Raw genomic sequence first — 21553 nt, 5'->3', positions numbered from 1 at the left:
CATACGTGCACACAATGTAACAATATGATCAGGCTAACATCACTTCCCAGCACTGGCACCTCCATCCACTGCTTCTGTTTAACCACCAGTCTGGTGTGGTTCCTTGTGCTTCATGCCACTGCCCATTGCAAGGCTTGTCCCATCAGAGAAGTCCCAGTCTCTGGCCTCCCAACCCACTTGCCCTGAGATGACCGCTAACCCTTAGCTGCTCCCTTTCCAGCACAAGGCCTGATACCTTCTCTAAGGGACCAGCAGGGTGAATGCATCCTCCTCACTGGGGATCTCAAGATTGTCTCTGGCGTCCCCGACACCCTCCCACCCCTCTGCTGTGGACATACCCTCCTCTGCCTTTTCACCCAGAGGTGGGCAGACAGATGGCGATCCTATCTATCTGGTGCAGAGGGCTGGAGGTGGTGGCAGCAGGAGAGGCAGCCTTCCTATCAACATAATTTTCTCTCCTGAGAGTACATCTGAAAACTGCCCTGGAATCAGAGACGAGCTCCACGCAGCTCCCCCCACCCCACGAACACCCTGAAACAACCACCTTGGACACTGTCTTTCTCTGAACACCACCCAGCCCTGTGTCTAATCAACAGCCGCTCCCTACAGGCAGGCCCTGTTACGTGTTTCCAGGTTCCTGGGTACAGAGGTGAGGAGGTCTGAGGGCTCTATGGAGGAGTCCCTGTGTGCGTGGTCACTGTACATCTGACTCATCAGTTCAGCCGTAGGACCTGCTGTCTGACAGCTAGAAGCCTAATTTGCTGCCCACTGGCCATCTCCAATGTCACAGCTGGCATTTTCTAGACTAATCATACCCTTGGCTTCAATATATTTTAGTTTCCATCCAGCTTGATGTCTTCTTCACTTGAAAAAAACAAAATGCAAAACCCCTCCACTTCTGAACAGTGAACTGCCTTCAGTCTTTCTTTCAAAAAGGTCTAAAGGAGTCTAGTGTGTCAGGAACACTCCACTGTCCCTTGCCTTCCATCCAGACTATCTCTCCCAACCCGACCACTGAACAGAACCCACGAACCCTGATGCCCTTCCTCTCTTCCTGGGTCTGTAGGGCTCAACCAGACTCACTCTCACCTGGAGCCCCTGGAGCCCTTCTCCAAGTTGCCGGGCATTTATGGGCTGCCTTGCTTTATGGTCGTGCTGCTGGCCTCTCCGCTCCCCAGCAAGCACTGGCTCTTGGACAGCAGTAGTTACATGGTCACATAAGTGTCACCAGTGGACCTTGTGATTCTTGGCACACAGTGTGCAGTGGGCTTAATAAACCCGGTCGGAGGAGGACAGAGATTCCTATGTGCAGAGCCTCCACTCCTTCCGTCACGGGCACTCTGGCCAGGAATACGGAGACCAAACCAAGGAGTCTGCCCTTGAGGAACCTAACCGGGCAGGACGAGAAAGGTAAGAAAACCAGGACCACTGTTTAAGAAAGCTGAGCTGGGCAACACTGGCTGGCACTGTTCCAGGGGCTGAATGGATACATATGGTGCCTAACCTGAGCCTGGATGAAAAACCAACATGCCAATCGTGTACTAGGACTGTAGGGAAATGCTGTGAAGTGGCCCTGAAGGAACGGTGGGGAAGGGCTGGGGGATCAGGGAAGGCTTCTTCCAGGAGTGCAGGCTGGGCTGAGACCAGGAGGAAAAGGAGCCAACCAGATTAAAAAAAAAAAAAAAAAGAATATACGTGTAAAACCCTGAGAAAAGACAGAAACTGGCCAATTTCAGAAAGTTCAGGAAGCCTCTGTGGATTACGAGCCCCAAAGGGCTCTGTGGATTACGAGCAGCAACCTGAATTTTATCTCAAGTACATCAGAAAGTTAGGAAAGAGTCTTCAGAAGACAGTGATAGGATGTGCCTCTGGTGGCCAAGTAAAAATTGGATAGAAAACAGACAATAAACAATGTCAACGGCTTGGCCTAGGGGGTGGCAATGGCGAGAGGCCACGGGAGGGCGAGGGCTGGGAGGCGGGCTGCAGGGCAAGGACGTGGGAGAAGGGTGGCTCGGGCTTGGCCTGGGTTACCGAACAGAAGGAAGTGGTCAGAAACTAAGCTGGTGTGTGCAGTGCTCATGACAAAATGTTCCAGCTTAAAAAAAGGTCGGTATAGGGTTAAGTGGTTACATGACAAGCACGTCTCCCTCCAATCTACTTGCTTCCCTCCTTTCCCGCTGTTCTCATGCTCGTGGAACAGCAGAGCAAATGTCTGCGGCTGAAATGCAGAGTGACCTACCCCTGCTCATGCACACTAAGCCTCCGCTGTGCACATGGGCTCAGGCATATTCCAACCTTGTGTTCAGGCTAAGTGTGGAACTCTCTGTGGATTAACCAGGTAAACAAACCTAGCAGAGAATGCAGCATCTCAGCACATTTGGAATGTACCACGAACACGGAAGCTGACTTCCAGTCAGTAAGTGTCGCAGTGTAATCAAGGAGGAGCCGGGTATCTGTATGAGGAGGGACAGGGCTGGAGGATTCACAGTGGGTAAGACTGCACACAGGCTGATGTTATGCTGATCAGAATCAAAGCTGCTTTCTGATGGGTGGAGGAGAGAAAATGGGCAAAGACAGCGGTGAGCTCAAAGGTAGGACATCACCTTGCAAGTTGTAAGTTCTATGAAGAAGACAACAGACCTTGGCACCATGGAGAGCCAAGGAGGAAGCCTGCAGACCCACCGTGTGCAGTTCATCATGACTACGGTCTGAGAGAAGCCCGAAGGTTTGTAACACTGTCCCACAGAGAAGGACCAGCATCAAAAGGCCCCAGGGGGATCCTGGTGATTTATTTTCACTAAGGAGTCAGTTTAATCTGAAAAGCTAAAAGGCTAAGCAACCTAGGCTGAAATTAAGTGTTTCCTTAAGCAAATTTCTAAACCACACATTTAGCTTTAGTCCAGATCAGTGCTTCCCAAACTCAGACCCAAAACCATGCCACCAACGTGAGCCTAAGAGGTGAACCTGGACTTTGGACCGTGCCTTTTCCCAGGGGTCATCTATAAGGACTGCACGGCCCGCCGGCACAGCCTCCCTCCCCTCAACCCGGGTGTTTCAAGCACTACCCACACCCTTGGTTCTGAGCCAGTGTCCATGACAATCACTAAGAAGGGACGGAGAGAGCATTGAATCCAACGCGTTGTTTCACAGATGTCCAAAGCTACTCAAAATCCAAGACAGAAGGCTGACCTCAGCACAACAGACCAGAACACAAAGCAAAAACCTGAAAGCCACACTTGCTAAGTTTTATAAACACAATTTTAAAAATTATAGTGACTTTAAAATCGAATTCTGAGATCAGTTTTGACTACTTAAAAACTGTACTAGAGCCACACACTGACACAGAATTTGTTGCAATTCCTCCACACGCTGAGGAAGTGTGGGCTAAACTGCAGCAGCAGGCTCTGTACCCCGCAGCCCGTTCTCTGCAGCTGGACACCTAAGTGACATCCTGAGCTGGCAGGGTGCACTCACCTGACTGACTGGACCGGGAACAGCCACTGTTTTTAATGTGGGCTTGTGAAGTAGTAGCAGGGGAAACTCTCAAGCCTGTGAAGTGTCATCCTGGGCTGCCACAGCAGTGCAGAGCACGCGGTCAAGAAAACAGCGTGTAACTGCTCACTGAACGCGCATTAGAAAATCCCTGGTGAAACCGGAAAATGCGCAGATCAGATTGTACGCCAGGTCGTCTTTCCAGATGGTAAATGTAACGGGGGAAAGATTGGTTTAGACCACTTGTTGAGAACACATTACCAGAAAATGGCATATGGAGGACCCAGCAAGTAGAAAACTGACTAGGGCAAGCTTCCTCCCGAAAAACAAAAACACCAAACCAAACCACCACAAAACAGGTCGAGGCTATTTTATCAACCTCCTCTTAGATACTGTTATAAAGCTGTGGCAATTTAGGTAACAGAATAAACAGTTTGCCACAGTTTTAGAACTTCTGTCCTGTCGAATATGGTTCATCTGGAAAACTAAAGTCAAATTTAGGGTAGGAACCAGGAGAATCTATTTACTACTTTTCCTTTAAAATCCTTAGGACACTGGTTCAAATCGTGGGCTCAGGAGCATGTATCTAAGGTCACACCTTCCGAGTTGACCTGGCTGCCTGGCCCAGCCCCTCCCCCACAGCCTGCGTACTCGCACCTTCACAAGGCAGAGGCACAGAGGCACAGAGGCAGCCGTGCCAGCAAGCACAACAGAACAGTGGTACCACGGCGATTAAACAGCGTGAGCCACGCTGAATGGCGTTCACGGGATTTTTCATACAGTATTCCTACAAAGCCCAGACGTCATTTAACCTCTGGAGGTAATGCCAAGCTTTGCTCAAAGTATCATCCAAAGAAGAAAATGTTAGAATTATAATGCTAACATGGGATGCATAACTTAAAACATCAGCAAAATGAAAAATAATCCCCATCTCATTTAGGAGCTTCAAGTTGTAATATGTGTTGCATTCAATAAAAGTCACAGCACCCCATCCATGGGACGGGTAGTTTTCCTTACCTAATAAAATGCAAAACTCTCCCTGCATTACCCACATTAACACTTAATTAAAATTGTAGGCTCTCCTCCTCAAAGATCATGTCAGCTTACTATTTAAGACTTTATTAGGACTCAGTTATCTTCTTTCAAGGCTCCAACTGCTGGGGGTACAAGGAACTACACCACATGGTTACAGTTAATAGTAGAAATGGTCCTATGACTATGGAGTATAACAGCCTATTTTCTGTTACTATAAGGAGATAACTGAGGTTGGAAAAACTTTATAAAGAAAACAGATTTACTAAATTCACAGGCTGCAGTTCAAGGACCTGGCACTGGCATTGGCTTGGCTCTGGGGACAGCGGCATGGCAGATGGCATCTGGGCAGAAATATATGAAAGTGATCACACAGCCAGAGAAGAGGCCAGAGGAGAGGGATGGGGAGATGGTAACCCTCCACCACCCCCCTGCCCACCTCTTATAATACCACCACACTGAGGACCAAGCTTCCAATACATGACTCTTTGGGGGACATATTCAAACTATATCTAAACCACAGCAGAAGACAAAAGATCTGAACTGTGAGGTGTCCAGAGCTTAAGAAGGCAGCACTGAGGAAGAAAGGGGCTTCTAAACATGAAAGGTGGCCCTTCAACTCTGACCTGCAGAGAACTAGTGGCTTCACTGGTATGATTCTCAAACACAAACGTTGTGACCGACTCATTACTACAAAACAGCAGAGCAGTCCCACAGACTGCCCCCTGGAGTACTAAGCAAGCCACTTCAGGAGAAGCACTGAAACATGGCCCTCCTTGGTGACAGAACGCACTTTCTGTAATGGGCTGAGCAGGTAGGAGGCAGCCCAGGTCTGCCCAGGTCAGCACCCACAGGCACACCACGTCTGAATGCTCAGGTCCAGCCTGGCCTATGGAATGCCTGAGCTAATCAACAGCCCACGAACACAGTCCTCCAGATCCACATGTTCTGCTATCAGGCTGGGAGGGGCCTGGAGAAGACAGAAAACCACACAAATAAACCGTCAGTATCCTGATCATTTAAACCCAGGTTTGCAAGACTGATATGCAATCACAGATAACCACACTGTGGTCCAGTATTTGATAACGGTAAACAGGAGCTATGACTTCTTTAGTTCAGAACCTGCTGGATCAGGGACATTGGCCCACCCAACGGAAGAGCCGTGGTCACCTTCCTAAGGCTATTATGCAAATGGGGAGGGACCCTCACCCAGAGGTCAGCTGATGACACAGGACTAGGGGGTCTGCTGGTGATTCAACATCTGTTTTAGTGCCCGGACTTTGTGGTGACTACATCTCAGCATGGGGCCTGGATGAGGAGAGCTCAGAACACACTGTGTTCTAAACAGACAACCCGGTTCTAGGCACCACCTGCAGTTGTTCCTTGAAGCACAGGGTCATTTACACTCCTTTCGCCTTGCCACACACATGTGAAACCTTATGCTGCAGGCAGAAATTAAGATGACCACAACAGAGGAAACTGGGCAGAAAGGGGGTTAATTTAAGGTGTATCTGAGAACCTAGAATGTTTTCATTAAAAACACCAGCAACTCTTTTTTTTAAATTTTTTTTCTTGGATTTTGATAGACCTTTATTTTATTAATCTATTTTTATGTGGTGCTGAGAATCAAACCCAGTGCCTCAGACCTGCCAGGCAAGCGCTCTACCACTGAGCCACCACCCCAGCCCTCAGCAACTCTTATATAACAGTGTGTGTGTGGGGAGGGGGGCATCAGTCATCAAAAATAAACTTGACAATGAAGTATTATCTCCCCAAAATGGGGGTGGGGGAGGCCCAGCAATGAAAGAATAAGCAGCAAACCCACCTGCCTCGAAGGGCAGACACACAGCTCAGGAAATAATCTGGAATAACTAACACTCTGGAGGGAAAGTTGAAAATATTCTCCTAATACTCCCTATTTTGAATGCCTCGGTGGATTCTATTTATGATCCTAGACAGAGAAGCCATTATGTTAGATCCTTATCACTAGGAGAGATGGGTATTTACTATATTAGGATAATCACTTTTTTATAGAGACAGTTTATCTCATTAGATGTCACCACTGCAGCAAGAGCAGGTCTGTGCAAGGATCAGTTCATCAGACGCTCCTTAACAACGGGGTGGCGCCCGGCCCTTGCCCTCGGGAATGCCACCTACCACTGCGGGGCTGAACCTGCAACAACCACGGGGCCTCTGGCGTGCCACGGCTCTGTCAGCTACAAAGCCATTCAAAAGGCCCCCGAAATCAGAAACCTGGGTTCCTGAACACTTGCCAGCAGGCTAGGAGCTACTAGAAGTCAGGGGCAGTGGGCTTCTGAGCTGTAACTTCTGGGCACACAGTGCAGAGCCTGGCACACAGCAGGTGTTCATTAAGCGTGAGGAGGAGGCACAGCTTCTGGAAATGTCCCCAGGCACGAGCGGCTGTCAGCGTACAACACTGAACATAATCAGAACCTCAAAGCGAAGTTTGTATAAATGCCTTAAAATCAGAAGAAAAACTGTTTCCGGAACTCAGAAGCCACAGAAGAGTCAATCAGGAGTCCAGGACTTGGAGAAGCCTCGTTCTAGGGCACCCAGAGGCAGGCTGGGATGGGGTGCTCTTCACAATTCCTTGTTTGTTGAAATCAGCTCTTTTAACTAAATTTTGCTCAGATAAAACAATATAGTATTATTCTTCAAAATTGGGTATTTATGAAAAAAATGTTAAATGAACCATCTGAGGAGAAAAGTCTTTCACCCACTGTACACATTTGGTGGCCACCTACCACATGGCAGGGAGTAGAAAAACCACGCCACGACAGAAAGTCTTGGTTCTTCTCCCAGGAGGGGCCCCTGCATGCTGGCCCACTGTGAAAGGAATGTATCAACTTAAAACGGCACGTGCAAGTGCAAGAGGGACACTGGGCCAGGAGTGTAAACCCAGGTGCCTAGGGTGGGGATGCAGGTGGCCCTGGGCAGCCAGAATCCCACACAGACCAACCTGTGCACCCAACAGATACCCTCCATGGGTGCTGCGGCAAGCAGGGTCCCTTGGGGGGGTCAGAAGAACAGTTCACAAAGGCAACTGAGAGGAAATGGCCACAGAGGCAAAAGGTAAACAGAGAGAACAGCGTTCTGGAAACAGGCACCTTAAAAACAGGAGAAACAAACAGTACTTGAGGATGTGCAGAAACTGGAGGCCCGTGCACCATCTGTGGCAATGGTACGACTGCCTTGGAAACCTCTGGAGGTCACGCACTGTGGGGTGCACCTGTAATCCCAGCAACTCTGGAGGCTGAGGCAGGAGGATCACAAGTTCAAGGTGAGCTTAGAAACTTAGCAAGACCCTCGGGCAACTTAGCGAGACCCTGTCTCAAAATAAAAAAGTAAAAGGGCTGGGGATGTGGCTCAGCGGTAGAGTACTCGGGGTTTAATCCTTAGTAGGGATGTGGGGACGTGTGGGGGTTCTTCCAAAACTTAAAAACATAACGACCATACGAGACGATTTCACTTCTGAGTGAACATCCAAAGAACGGAAAGCAGCGACTCCAGGGACAGCTGCACACCCACGTTCACGGCAGTGCTACTCCCCACAGCCAAAGGAGGAAGCAACCCGTGTGACCAGGGTGGAGGAATGAAGTTCCTACACACAACACCACACACATGGAACAGAAGCCAGTCACAAAAGGGCAAAACCAGCATGATTCCGCTTCCTGAGGTGCCCAGCAGTGAGTGTGGTCAAACTCAGAGGTGGAAAGTAGGACAGGGGCTGCTGGGGGCTGCAGGAGGGGGTGTTAGTATTTACTGGGTATGGAGCTTCGATTTTGCAAGACAAAAGGGTTCTAGGATCTGTGCACCACAATGGAAATACATATGACATCAGGAACTGTATGCCTAAAACGTGTAATACAATAAAAATTTTAAAAGAAGACTGGGGTGGTAGCTCAGTGGTAGAGTGTTTACCTGGCCCGCGCCAAGGCTCTGGGTGTAAACCTTGGTGGGGGTGGAGCGGGCAGAGGAGGAGGGGTGGGTGTAACAAAAAATCTAAGGTGTGGTGGACCATGTCAACGTGACTGGAGTGCAGCCTCAGTTAGCCGGACGGCACAAAGCCTTGGGCATGCGAGCACGCGCTATCCACTGAGCAAGGCCCCAGCCCCAGGAGGGCTGGGTTCGGAGGGAGTCTGAGCGCCAGAGCAGAGCAAACCAGAGGCCCCGGTGCTGAGTGTTCGTGACAGAAACAAAACTCAGACCGAGTGGTGATGAGCAGGGAAGGGGAGAGAGCTGGCAACTCTGAATTCAATTCTCCAGAAGTGTTGCCTAAGAACAAAGTGGAAATTAGTGTGGCAAAAAGATTTTTTAAATAATAATTTTTAAAAAAAATCCTTGCAAAAGAGGGACTAATGGGAACTCCAGAGGCTGAGGAAATCAGAGGGCTGGTTCTAGGATGGGAATGGGGTTGGGGGTAGGGGCAGGGGCAGGGGCATGAACTGGACAGAGAGAAGCAGGTGAAGGGCCTCTGTACTTTAAACCTTTTTTTTTTTTTTTCTTTTTTCTTTTTTATTGTAAGAGAAGATTAGTCACCTTTGGAGAGGACACAGCTATGGATGGAAGTTGGGGATTAGGGTGTGTAATCTTGAGCAGGCTCCTTCCCGTCTTTCTGCCAGGGTTCTTCCTTAGTAAAATGGGCATTTCATCACTTGGTGGCTGTGGTGGGCCGAGGCACTGCAGCTGCACCGTGAATGGCAGCCACTGCTGGGAGGAGAGGAGGCCCTGGTGGCTGAGTCCTCTGAGGTTACAGAAGCAGCTGAAGTGTGAACGAAGGCCATGACTCAAAAGCCCACCTTTCTGAGAAATGCTGGAAGGGGACCAGGGAGCTGGTCAATCAAACAGCGGCGGGAAGGGGCTCCAAGAGCCCTGCTGGACAATGCCTGTGGCTTAGGGGCCCTGGGGAGAGTCGGTGCAGGGTTCCGGTGGGGAAGGAAGGTGTGGGGAATGCTCTTGGGCGGCTGAGCACAAGGGGAACTGGATGAAGGCGAAGCTGTGAACGTGGTGGTGTCGCTAGGTCGGGGGTCAGCTCAAGGGGGAAAATGAGGGCGAGGGTCGACGGCTGCCCTGGAGGCTGAGGCTGGGGTGATCAGGAGGAAAACACAGAGGCACATGCCATGTTACTGCCCCTCTGAAGAACAGGAGTCCGAGGAGCTGGGACAGCTCTGCTGGTCCAAAGCTCATTCAGGAGACGGCGAGCTGCCAGGGTGGATCCTTCTGGGTGAGGGGCCCTGGGATCACTAGCAAGCTCCTCCTGAATGCTGTCACAGAGCAGCCTCATTCACTGGTACTTCTGAAGATGTCTGTAACGTTAACTCACAGCTGTTTTCTTTCGACTTTCTTTCTTTTTTTGGTACCAGGGATTGAATTCAGGGACGCTCAGCCACTGAGCCACATCCCCAGCCCTATTTTGTATTTTATTTAGAGACAGGGTCTCACTGAGTTGCTTAGTGCCTCACTTTTTGCTGCGGCTGGCTTTGAACTCACGGCCCTCCTGCCTCAGCCTCCTGAGCCAATGGGATTACAGCTGTGCATCACCACGCCTGGCTCACAGGTGTTTTCTTCCATATTCATGGGTTCAGGAACCGCTTCAACCACATTTACCTTCTACTGTCTGATAATTTGTCTTAACTACCCAGACATCTCTTTTCAGACTATGCACACTAATGATGAAAGTCAAAGTGATAAAAATTCCTCCAATAACTCTTTCGTGCACACTGAAATATAGGTTAAGCACCTGTTACATGTGAACGATTGGACTAGACAATGTAGGACAATCCCGAAGATGATTAAGTCGTGATGCTTTTCCATTCCTGCCATCTAAAGCGTTGATGAACGTGTGCATCTATTCTGGACCTCTCTCTGAAATTTTCCCATCACATTTTATGTTTTCAGAGATTCCACTAGGGAATCAGCTCTCATTCACCTGGTCCAGGTGTCCAAGCCACTTTGTTTTGTTTTGCAGTGCTGGGGTTTTGGTGCATTGCTAGGAAAGCACTCTGCCACTAAGCTGCATCCTTCCATGCCTCCTAAGACTCTTTTGTACAAAGCAAAAGAGCTTGGGCAATTTTGTTCCCTAGCATCTTCCTTCAAAGAGTTCCTGATAAACTATCTTTTGAATAGCCTTTCTTTTGTAAGGAAGTGGCTGACTTGTAAAAGGTGACATACGTGTACAAGAGGAGGAGCAGCAGCAAACATAGAGTCAAAAATACAAAGTGAAAAGATGAACACAGAGCTCAGTCTCCAGGTGAGCAGCTCCAGGCGCAGCTGTACTGGGAGGATAGGTTATGTTTGAAAGGACTGCTCCAAATCGGAACTGCATGTCCTTGATATTATTACTCAAGTGATTAGTATTTAACACTCATGATTACTTCTCTAACTTTGTCAAACATTGGGTTTTTAATGTACTTGGCACATTTCATTGTGTGGAGACTTGATTTCAGGTTCAGGTCTGCCCAGAACCTACTTCCATTGCCACTGTCACTGTCCCCGGATTTCCCTTGGGAAACTCAACTCTGTTTCTAGGTTAAAGAGTTTAGACAAAGTTGACTTCCCCTTTTTAACTTCTTCTTCTTCTTTTTTAGTGGTAATGAAGACTGAACCTGGGGTGCTTTACTACTGAACCATAAGCCTGACCCTTTTTACTTTCTGAAACAGGGTCTTGCTAAGTTGTAAGAGGTTGACCTTGAACTTGGGACCCTCCTGCCTTGAACCCCCAAGTTGCTGGGATACAGGTGTGTGCCACCATGCCTGGCTCCCCTTTGAGAATTCCTTTTTTCTGTCTAGTCTGCTGAGAGTTCAGGCATTCTGACAGTATCTTGCTTCCAGCTGGGAAGGGTATACCTGAACTCAGAGGTGGGAAGGGCTGCCTCTATCTTTTCAGGCCCTGAATCTTGGTTATATGAACCAAAAGACACATTTGACTGTTTGATCCAAATTGAGTTTAGTTATGTACTTTGGAGACAGAAAAAGTCCTGACTCACATAGAGCCTATGAGTAGTATGAACTATACTTACCGAAAGTCACTCGAAACCACGTAACACAACATAAAGGACCAGATGGAAGTCAGGAGTGAGCTCTCAAATGTGGACCCGATTTCCCCATCAGCCACTGAGTTAGTTGCCAAATCACTTTCCCTTTCATAGCCAGTCTCATCTATTCCGCAGGAGTCTCTGAATTAGGAAGCATGCTGGAAGAACTTAAGACAGAGCAAAGGCAGCGGAAGAGGCTGCTCAGGAGTTGAGCATGACGTACTGGACTGCCCGTGTACACAGATGCCCTCACCCTTCAGGCACAGGATGCCACTGGAGGAATATTCTAGAAGACCCAGCTGCAAATGACAGCAATAAAATCAAGAACACCGAAGACAAGAGGGATTTGTAACAGGTATTCAGCTCCTACTAGTATGAGAACAAACATCACAGCAACAAGATGAAATATTAAAGAAAAGAAAGTCAACAAGAAAATGCGACTTTCTTCCTGTCCTTGTATCAGTTAAAGTTCAAAAGGAGCAGGAATATAGCTAGAAATGTTCCTTTGACATCTGACCTAAGAAATCCAAATTTCTCTCATACATTATGAAACTCCAAATTAAAGCAGAATCTTTTGGTATATTCAAAATGGAGCAAGAACCATAAAATCAATGCAAATTAATTTGTAGTTTTTTAGTCCCTTAAGGCAGGAATCAGTCAGCCCTCCCAATGAAAGTACCGGCCCATGAGTGGGTCAGGAGAACTGTAAGTCACTGACCTCTTTTGAAGTACACTCTTTGAAGTATGCACACTACAGCTCAAACACAGAGAAGACTGTGTAGTCCCTGGGCAAGGGCAGGCACATTCCTGAAATCTTTATATTTTGAAAAGGATGAACCACTCTAAAGGCAAGTAAGTAAGGGATATATAAAGGGAAGTAACAGAAAAATACATGTCAACCTATGAAAAGTTTTCCTGGTTTAAAATTTAAACATGATACTATTTTTACCTCCTCTGGCAGACACTGAAAAGTGGACTGAATGTCTGTTAAGAAGAGGTAGATGAACAATCCCAACCTTTATAGTTTCTGAGACAGCAATGTGGCAAAATCTATCAACTCCTAAATCAACTATGGAACCTGCATTGTGCTACTGTTTACAAGAGCAAAGTTGCCAATAAACTCTGAAACGGTTCAGGAAAAAAATGTGTCTGCACACATACTTATGTGTGTACAAACACACCCACCCGGGCACAGGGAGAGACAGGGCACAGAAGGCAGAAGGCAAACACCTGGTGAACCTGGGAGAAGAGAAACTGGGTGTTTCTTGTATTGGTCTTACAACATCTCCACAAACATGAAGCCATGTTTACATGAAAGTTAAAACTGAGAGAAATGACTTATGTCTTCAAACGTAACGTTCTCCAAGACACAATGTTAAATGAAAATGCAGAATAATCTATGTAATATGATCTCATATTAAAAAGAACACACAGAAAAAGGTCTAAAATTACACCCAGCCATTAATTTTCTCTCTGGGGCATCCTGTATTCTGTGGAGAGGAGGTAACAGAAGTTTCACGTTTTGCTCGAAGTACTTACAAAGTACTGGTGTGAAAATCTGTGGTACTTATGCTGCTACTTCTGTTTAAAACAAGATGTGTTAACATTTCTGCATCTGTAACATCAATAGAATATGCTAACTTATGGTGGGGAACTTTTAATGTCTACCGCTGTGGCTCACACAGACTGTGGACCCGTGTGGGGTGTGTGTGGGCACAGGGAATGTGGGACCCTGGTTTATGACAATGCTCAAAGTCACACCAGAATCTTAAGGGCAGGGTCGGAGACACTAAAATGGGTAAGTGTCCATCCCAAATCCAAACTATCCCTGCTGAGAATTGTTTGTTATGGTTGGATGTGAGGTATATCCCCCAAAAGCCCACATTCAGTGAGACAGTGCAAGAAGGTTCAGAGGAGAAAAGATTGGGCTATGAGAGTCTTAACCCAATCAGTGAAGAAATCCACATGGATTAACTGCAGTGGTGGGTGTGGCTGGAGGAGGTGGGCACTGGGCGTGGCCTTGGGGTGTATATTTGCATTGGCCAGTGGAGTCTGGTCTGTCTGTCTATCTGTCTGTCTGTCTCTCTCTCTCCTTCTCTCTCTGCTTCCTGACTGCCATGTGAGCCGCTTCCCTCAGCCACACCCTCCTGCCATGATGTTCTGCCTCACCTGGAGCCTGGAGGAATGAAGTCAGCCTTCTATGGCCTACGCCCTCTGAAACCATGAGCCTTCAAATAAACTTTTCCTCCTTTAAGATTGTTCTGGTCAGATCTTTTAGCTGACTAAAACGCTGTTATATATATTCACTATCTGATAAACAAGTGACCAAAATCTTTTGGAAGAATGGAGTTAAGTGATTTGTGTGGATATGAAAAAACATACAAGATGTATCATAAAAGGGGAAAAATAACCAATCTTAAAAGAAAACCAAACAAAATCACAAGTTATAGAACCATAAAACAATAATAATCCCACTGATATATTTAAAACATGTGGGTTTCTACATTAGACAATTTTTAGAGAATGAAAACTGTTAACAGCGGTTATTTATGGAGAGTGAAGAGGAGGTAGGGATTTTGTGGGTCAACAATTAGATGTTTTTATTACTTTATGATGCTTGTTACGACTGTATTTAAAACAAACAAACTGGGTGCGGTGGAAGACACCTGTATTCCCAGTGACTCAGGAGGCTGAGATAGGAGAATGGCAAGTTCAAAGCCAGCCTCAGAAACTTAGTGAGATCCTATCTCTAAATAAAATTTTTAAAGGGCTAGCGAGGTGGCTCAGTGGTTAAGTGACCCTGGGTTCAAGCCCTAGTAACTTTCCCCTCAAATCAAAAAGCCTACAGACAATCTGAAATCAAGACATGCTAGCCTAGGTAGGGCTGGGGCGGGGCTGGTGGCAGAGCCACATGCTTAGCTTGTATGAGGCCCTGAGTTCAACTCCTAGCATGGGGTGGTGGGGAGAAGATATGCTAGGTTAAGCCATCTCAAGGTGAAATAGGAACTCAATATATACAGCAAGAAGAAACTAAAATATACTGTAAACAGAATTATTTAATAGCATACTTATTTATTTACTTTCCACTTGCTAACCAAAAACAAAAAACAAAATACAGTAGAGTAAACCTTGGTAGTCTCAGAACACACAGAGTTCGCTGGATTACTGGGCCCCAACTTGAGATTCCAATTCAAGAGGTCGGATAGGGCCCAAGAATCTGCAATCTCACAAGTTCCCAAATGCTGCTGGTCTGGGCACCACCTTTTAGAATCAAAAAAGTCAAACAACAGGAAGTTGAAACGAGAACTAAATGATCACGTCACATTCTAAGTCAGTTTCTAGGGTGGAAACAGGGTTATAAGGGTCACTGGATAAACACTGCCCAGAATCCTAAAATCCTTAATAATATCATAAAACATTTTAACAGTGCAGTAAGGATGGGGGACACTCCCTGAAAAGTTTGGTGCCTACCCAGAGTGGGAAGGTCAGCAATCAGGCCTGGCTTTCCATGTGTGTTGGTCAGGAGCGGGCTGGCTGGGTTTTTATTCCCCTAACTTCTGCAAAGGATCAGGGCACGCCACTGAATATACGACACTTGGGTATAAGGACCGTTTTGAGTTGGAGGCAACTGAGAAGCTAGAGCTGAAGAACGACTCTACCCTCTCCCTTTCTGCCTAAAAGCGGGGCATAGATTTCCATTTACAAAAGTGTCCTTCCTTTTCAGTACCCGGAAAACAACCTCTATCAATGGAGGGACGGAAATGAGGTGAGTCTCCCTGAACAAATCTTACTAACAAGCCCTTATCTTTATTAGTTTGCATGAATATTTACCTTTCCCAACTTATACCCCTAGAACCCCAGCCCTCTGTTTTTTGTCTAGTCACTTCACTATGTACTGTCCTTTGCTGAAATGGTACATGAGCTCTTAAGTCTAAGCACTCCTCTGGGAGTCTCCTCTTTTCTGTGGCAGCTCAACCCCCAAACACATAAAATTAAAACCATCAATTAAGCGTATAAGCCTTTTTCCTCCGTACCCCTCTCTCTTGTCGGTTTTACTCACAGGCCCCAATGATAAACCCTAGAGGGTAGGGAAATGCTCTTCTCCTTTCCTCTACTTCTCCCGCTAGCTGACTTTTCATTCACTGTTGTATAAAATTGGAGATGTGACCACAAAAAGGGAGCTTACACTTCAATGAAAACTACATCTTGTGCTTTGGAAAGGCTTTAGGCTAAAAATAAATGTGAAACCAGGTGTGAAAAAGAAAGAAATATGAAGAATCCATCCCTTCTCCCCCAAAAGACCCCACAAAACAAAAACTAGGACCTTGCACTCAAGATACAGAAACATTCAAGCACTTCTGCGCTTTAAAGAAATCTGAACCAGAAAGAGTAAACGGTGGTCTTGGGTGTGCTTGACATGAAACAGCACTGCAGGCAACGGATCCATGCTCAAAGAGCCCTGGCTTCTCCAACAAGTGGCAAACACAAGTATCCCCTTTTGCAGGGCCTGGGTATACATCAAGAGTTGACCAAAAAAACAACCCACACGTTTATAAGTGTTAAAATAAAATGATTACACTTTGCGTGTTTAAAAGATTCCTGGGGACAATCAACTTCCTATGCCAACAGATAGTCTGCTCTATGAGGCACGGCATCTAACAAGAACTCTGCACTAGAATTCTTGAGGACCACTAAGCTGCCCATGAGGAATGGAGGAACCCACCTGCCACCGGATGGTCACACGTTCTGCCAAAGGTCATGGATGACACGCTCTGGAGTGGGATGGGTAGAAGGCTGTCCATGTGCTTGTCTAAAAGGCATATTTCCTTATGGTTTGGTTTCCAGCTTCTGAACCTTTCCATGTTTAAACAGCTCTGTCCTTGGGAGGACTAAGTGAGATAGTACACTTGGAAGCACTGAGCACAGGGTCTGTTACACAGCGGGTACCAACTGCTTGCTGGCTTCACACCGAGATCTTTCTGGATCAAATCCTCACACACACTTTCAATTGCTTGTCTGCTCTAACTTGGCTTCAATCATCCGCTCTCCTCAAGTGGACATGTCCTTTGTGGCCGTACTGAATGGCTATTGCTGCTGAGCACTAGCCTCCTGACCTCTTGCCCCCTCAGAGTGAAGTCGGTGCTGACTTCCCAGCCTTCAACATAAATGGCCTGTGGGCCAGGGGCCTCTACGTGAGCAGCTCCCTAACCATCATGGAGAAAACGGAGCCAGATCCTCTGCTGTCAGCCAGGCTGCCTGGAGTGGGCTCTCCTGGGAGCTTCCTTTGGCTGACATGCTGTTGGCACAGAAGGTGGGCTAAGGGACTGTCAGTCACTTTCCTGCTATGTCTGCTGGTTTTGACTTAAATGTCTAATGGCCAGCTCCACATGATAACACTGATAAAACCTTAAGTTTTCTAGTAACATTTTCTCCAAATCCTTACTTGTGGAATGATGAACAACTGTATATCTGAATTCATGAAAGGACAAAGACATGATAATCCAGTTTTTAAAAACAATTGCTTCTTTTGTAGGATTAATTCATTAGGCTATTAAAAGAGCAAGGAATTATCATTTAACTTACTGATAAAGAGGGGTAATAAGAAGCTGCATTAAGTGCATTTTTAAATTTCATTTCTGAGTGAAGCAACGTATTCATCCTTTAAACCTTTGCTTCATACTTAGAATAGTTAAAAAGTAAATACACATATGGTTATTCTATAAAAGCAATTGTGTGTGGGTTAAAATGCCCCAGAAACATCCGCTCTTTTGGTTCACAGATACGGCAACACATCCTTGAATGTACATGATTAATGTTTTGAATAGGAGGTGGTTCATTTCCCAACAACTCCACCAGTATCTGCTTCAATTAATTTTAGAAAAACAAATCAGTTTTCTTATGCAGTTCTAAAATTAATCTGGAAAGTAAAAACAAACAACCACTTTAAAAATGTGTGCGTGTGGACCAACAACCTAACGGAGCTCATTCAGGAAAGAACAATACGTGGCTTCCTGGAGACTTTTTCTGGTCCACACGCCTTGTCATCTGTCTTGGTAACATTTCTCCCCGCCTCTGCTCTCTCCCCCATTTGCTCTGAGCCAGCCATGGCAGGGGAGAGGGGCACAAAGGACTCATCTCAGTAACAGCATCCTCCTGGAATCAACTGCACACAGGGATTTGCAGAGAACCCCCATGCGGCGGCCCTGCCCTGGACACACTGCCCCTTCGGGAGCGTGCACTCCAGTGCAGGGACCACAGCAGCACTCTGCCATGGAAGGGCGAAGCACTGGGGAAGCAAAGGTCCCCATCTACCAAAGAGTCTGCAGGTGGCCCAGATGCCTAAGACGCCACCTGCTTTTGCCATCTTGTTTATTCACAAAGGACACTCACCGGGAGGAAGGAGGGCTCTTCGCCTTACTAATGGGCAAGTCTGATCCCAGTGTAGGCTGAGGGCATACTACTCACCACTGTCCCCCGTGGAGATCGGGCTCTCAGCCATTCACAGGATGCAGGGCCCACAACCAGGCGGAAGTGAGCAAGAGGGGTAGGAAGAGGACTGTGGCTTCTGGAGAAAGGCGGTGTCATGGGGGCCACAGAATGACAGCATCACTCCCCCACCAATTCACCTAACTCCACAGACCAGGATGAAACAATTTAAGAGCCTATGCTTACAAGTCCCTTTGGTTTTAACCAGAGCCACCTTAGGGTTTGTTTTTTTTAAGGAGCCACCACCCCCCTAAAGACAGGAAACAGACAGGAACGCTGGCTTCTGCTGAGGAGCCTCACCTGTGAAGGCTGAATGTGGAGGGCTGCAGCTGGCTGCGCAGGAACTAACACCATGGGGGGCAGTGACCAATCAGAACTGGCCAACAACTGCGGTTTTCAACCTGTTGGGTCAGAGCCTTAAGCCCATGGGTTCCCCCATAAAAATGTATATACACACAGCTTCTGTGGACCATCAAAGGGGCCCAGATCTTCTGAGGCCTTTATGTTTCTCAAACTTAACAAAAAGCCCAAACACTGCAACTTCCCAGAGCCAAATCAGCAAGCCTTGTACCACTGCCTCCTTTAATGACTCAGCTCCGCCTTGTTCCAGGAGCCTGGCCAAAAACAACACATGAGTGAATGAACGAACGAATGCAGATGTGTTCCAACCAAACTCTATATACAGGTGCACAAATTCTAATCTGATCTTCATGTGTTAATAAATATTCCTCTCGATTTTTTTCAGTCATTAGAAAATGTAAAAACTATAGTTACCTTGAAGGCCATAAACCAGGCAGTAGGCTGGTGGGTTGCCAATCCAGAGCACCAGAGCCCAGCCTGACCCTGTGTCATCAAAGACATGACGCTCCTGTCTAGAGGAGGCAGAACACTGGAAGAGGAACTGAGGCATGCTCGCATTCCCTGTCTGGTGTCTGTTCTCTCCACAAACATCATTCCCTCTGGACTTCTCTATCTGGAAGACGGAGCATGCTCTTAGGTGACTTATGAAGTCCCCTCCACCTCTGACCTTCTACGAGCCTTCCTATACAACTAAGTAAGAGAACCATATGCCTGAACAGGTTGACATACAGGAAGTCACATCTGTAAGCAAGTTCACATGTCCCAGGTGAGGGCCAAACTGGAGCAGAGTGGCAGCATCTGGGTCAAGTGTGAATCTGAAAAATGCTAGCAAGATGGCAATTTCCTGTCCAAAGGGAAATCCCGTATTTCTGCTGATAGCTGCTAAGCAAGGGTCAGGCCAAGATGAAAGCTTGCTGAATGTACCAGAGCAAGGCTGTCAGAATATGGTCCTAAGAGAACACTCTCCATAGAGGAAAGTAGCTCCCCAACAAAACAATATCACTTTGTTTTGCTTTATACTATTCTACTGGGCTGGGGCTGAGGGAGACTCACATAGATAGAAGAAGACGGGAAGACTGCAGCCCAGAGAGCAAGGAGCACAAAGAGCCCAGGAGGAGGTGCTCCACAGCCAGGTGGAGAACCAGCTCAGGAGGTGGAGGGGAAGAGGGAGCACACTGCTGGTGCTGACAGGGAAAGCAGGGGAAGGCAGGCTCACAGGTGCTCAGAAGCATATGTGCTACCCAAGGCCATGGGGGAGGGGATACTGGACTGGAGAGTGCAAGAATGGTGGGAAATAGAGGGAGCTGTCAAAGGCAGAAAGCAGAGAGAAATATTGGGGTGGGATGCATAGCTTAGTGGTAGAGTGTCTGCTTAGCATGCACAAGGCCCTGGGTTAAAACCCTTGTATCCCACCCCCAATACTATCCCCCCAAAAAAGGAAAAAGAAAGCTAAGGCAGGTAAAGTGAGGTAGTTGTAATAGGACTTGGATGAGAAGAATATGACAGAATTCTGTAAAAGCAGGTGACCAGCAAGGTGTGGGCAAGTGAGGGAGAAGTATGAGTGAGCTGTCTTAGGAGATGGGTAGGTCATGGTACAACTGATGAAGCTGCAAAGTCTAGGAGTCGGAGGAGGGGTGAGAGTAACACAGAGCGCCTACCATACTGAGCAGACTCCTGCTTTAAGACAAGCGAACATAGAACAAGTGAACATAGAACCAGGACAGATTCCACTAGGCTAGTGATGCCCTCACCGAAAGGCACTTAGGGTTATTCAAGAGGGTGTGCAAATAATAAGAAGCACAGCTTCTAAATCTATACTGGCCATACTGAGAAACTGCAGGCAGGTTCTAAAGATGAGACCTAGTGTCTAAGAGACGTAGAAAGGTCGGTAGTTTCAGAAAGGAACTTACTACAAAGAAGTACAAACCACAATGAGTTAGGGTGAGAAACTGTTTAGAGTGCGTCAATGCGACACAGTTGTGGACAGCAGAGACGGCTAGTGATGACTGAGAAGATAGATGCCAAAGGCTTCAAGGTAAATCACAAAGGCTTCACTGGTAAATCTCCCGAAGCCTTCAGCAGACACCCGTGCAGGTTCCAGACTTCTGTGAGCATAAGCAGGTCTCTAGAGAAGGACCTGCACCCTCTGGGGTCACTGTTCAGCCAGCTGAGCAGCCCTGGCAGCCCACCTGGACACTCACCTTTTCCATTAACAGCTAAGCCGGAGGCCATGGCTGCGGTCACTGGGCCAGACACCTGAGGCACTAGTGGGTGTATTCGGGGCCTGCTCCCCATCCTGGCTCGCTCCGCACCGGGCCCCAACAAAGCTCCCACAGGCTTCTCTGCTGCTACTTCCGGTGCCACTGTGTCCTCCAGGCCCTGCTCGACGGGGTCCAGTTTCTCAGGGCTCTCGCTCTGAAAGCCATCCACTGCGGTCCTGCTCTTAATGGGGCTCTTAGGCACAAGGATCTTGATACCTGACTTTGCAAGGTCCATGTTCTTACGGCTCGAGAGAGATGGGGCTGTGTTTTTCCTGAACTTCTGGCTGGCAGCAAACAACTGACTGTTTTTGGACTCGTGGTCTTTGCTGATGACTAGGGCCTTTGGAGAGGTCTTGGAGAAACTGCTGTTGGTGGACCTGGAGATCTGCTTCCTGGCATTGTTGGGAGAGGTCCTGTTGGTGCGGGTCAGGGTGCCCTCTCTTTGCCTCTCGGGGTGGCGCCGGTTAAAGTCATGGATGTACTCCTCGCAGTTCACCAGGTGCTGCTCTGGCTCCCAGGTGTCGTCCTCGCTGTCATAGCCTTTCCACCGAACCAAGTACTCTGTCTTCCCTTTCTTGTTTTTCCTCTTGTCCACGATCCTTTCAACCTGTATGCAGAGAAAAGAGAAAGTTTTAATAAAAGCTTATTATTTCAGAAAGGTATGAGCTTAACAAGGAAACATCAAAAACAATAAAAAGCACCACAGATCCTGAAAACAATCTGTTCTTCCCCACCCAATCATCTGAAAATAAAACAGTAACAGAACACTTGGGATTCTAGCAATTTCCTTGACACGGAGTCGAACAAAAGGCTTGAATTTTATGCTTGGCATGTGTAACTAGTACACATATATTGAAGCAGTACATT

The 21553-nt window shown here is 47.3% G+C and overlaps 1 protein-coding gene across 1 annotated transcript in view; it reads right to left on the bottom strand.

Annotated features, from left to right (window-relative positions):
• The window catches only part of CDYL (chromodomain Y like), a 182802-nt gene that overhangs the window by 45422 nt on the left and 115827 nt on the right, over positions 1-21553 (bottom strand). Inside the window, exon 2 of the mRNA XM_079146396.1 lies at positions 20627-21293. Within this exon, the coding sequence (XP_079002522.1) occupies positions 20627-21293 (667 nt within the window). The remainder of the gene's footprint in view (positions 1-20626; positions 21294-21553) is intronic.

The sequence above is a fragment of the Sciurus vulgaris genome (assembly GCF_902686455.1).
Source record: "Sciurus vulgaris genome assembly, chromosome: 7".
Classification (NCBI taxonomy): Eukaryota; Metazoa; Chordata; class Mammalia; order Rodentia; family Sciuridae; genus Sciurus; species Sciurus vulgaris.
Note: the sequence above shows the minus strand (reverse complement) of the source record. Positions and strands in the feature narration are given on the sequence as shown.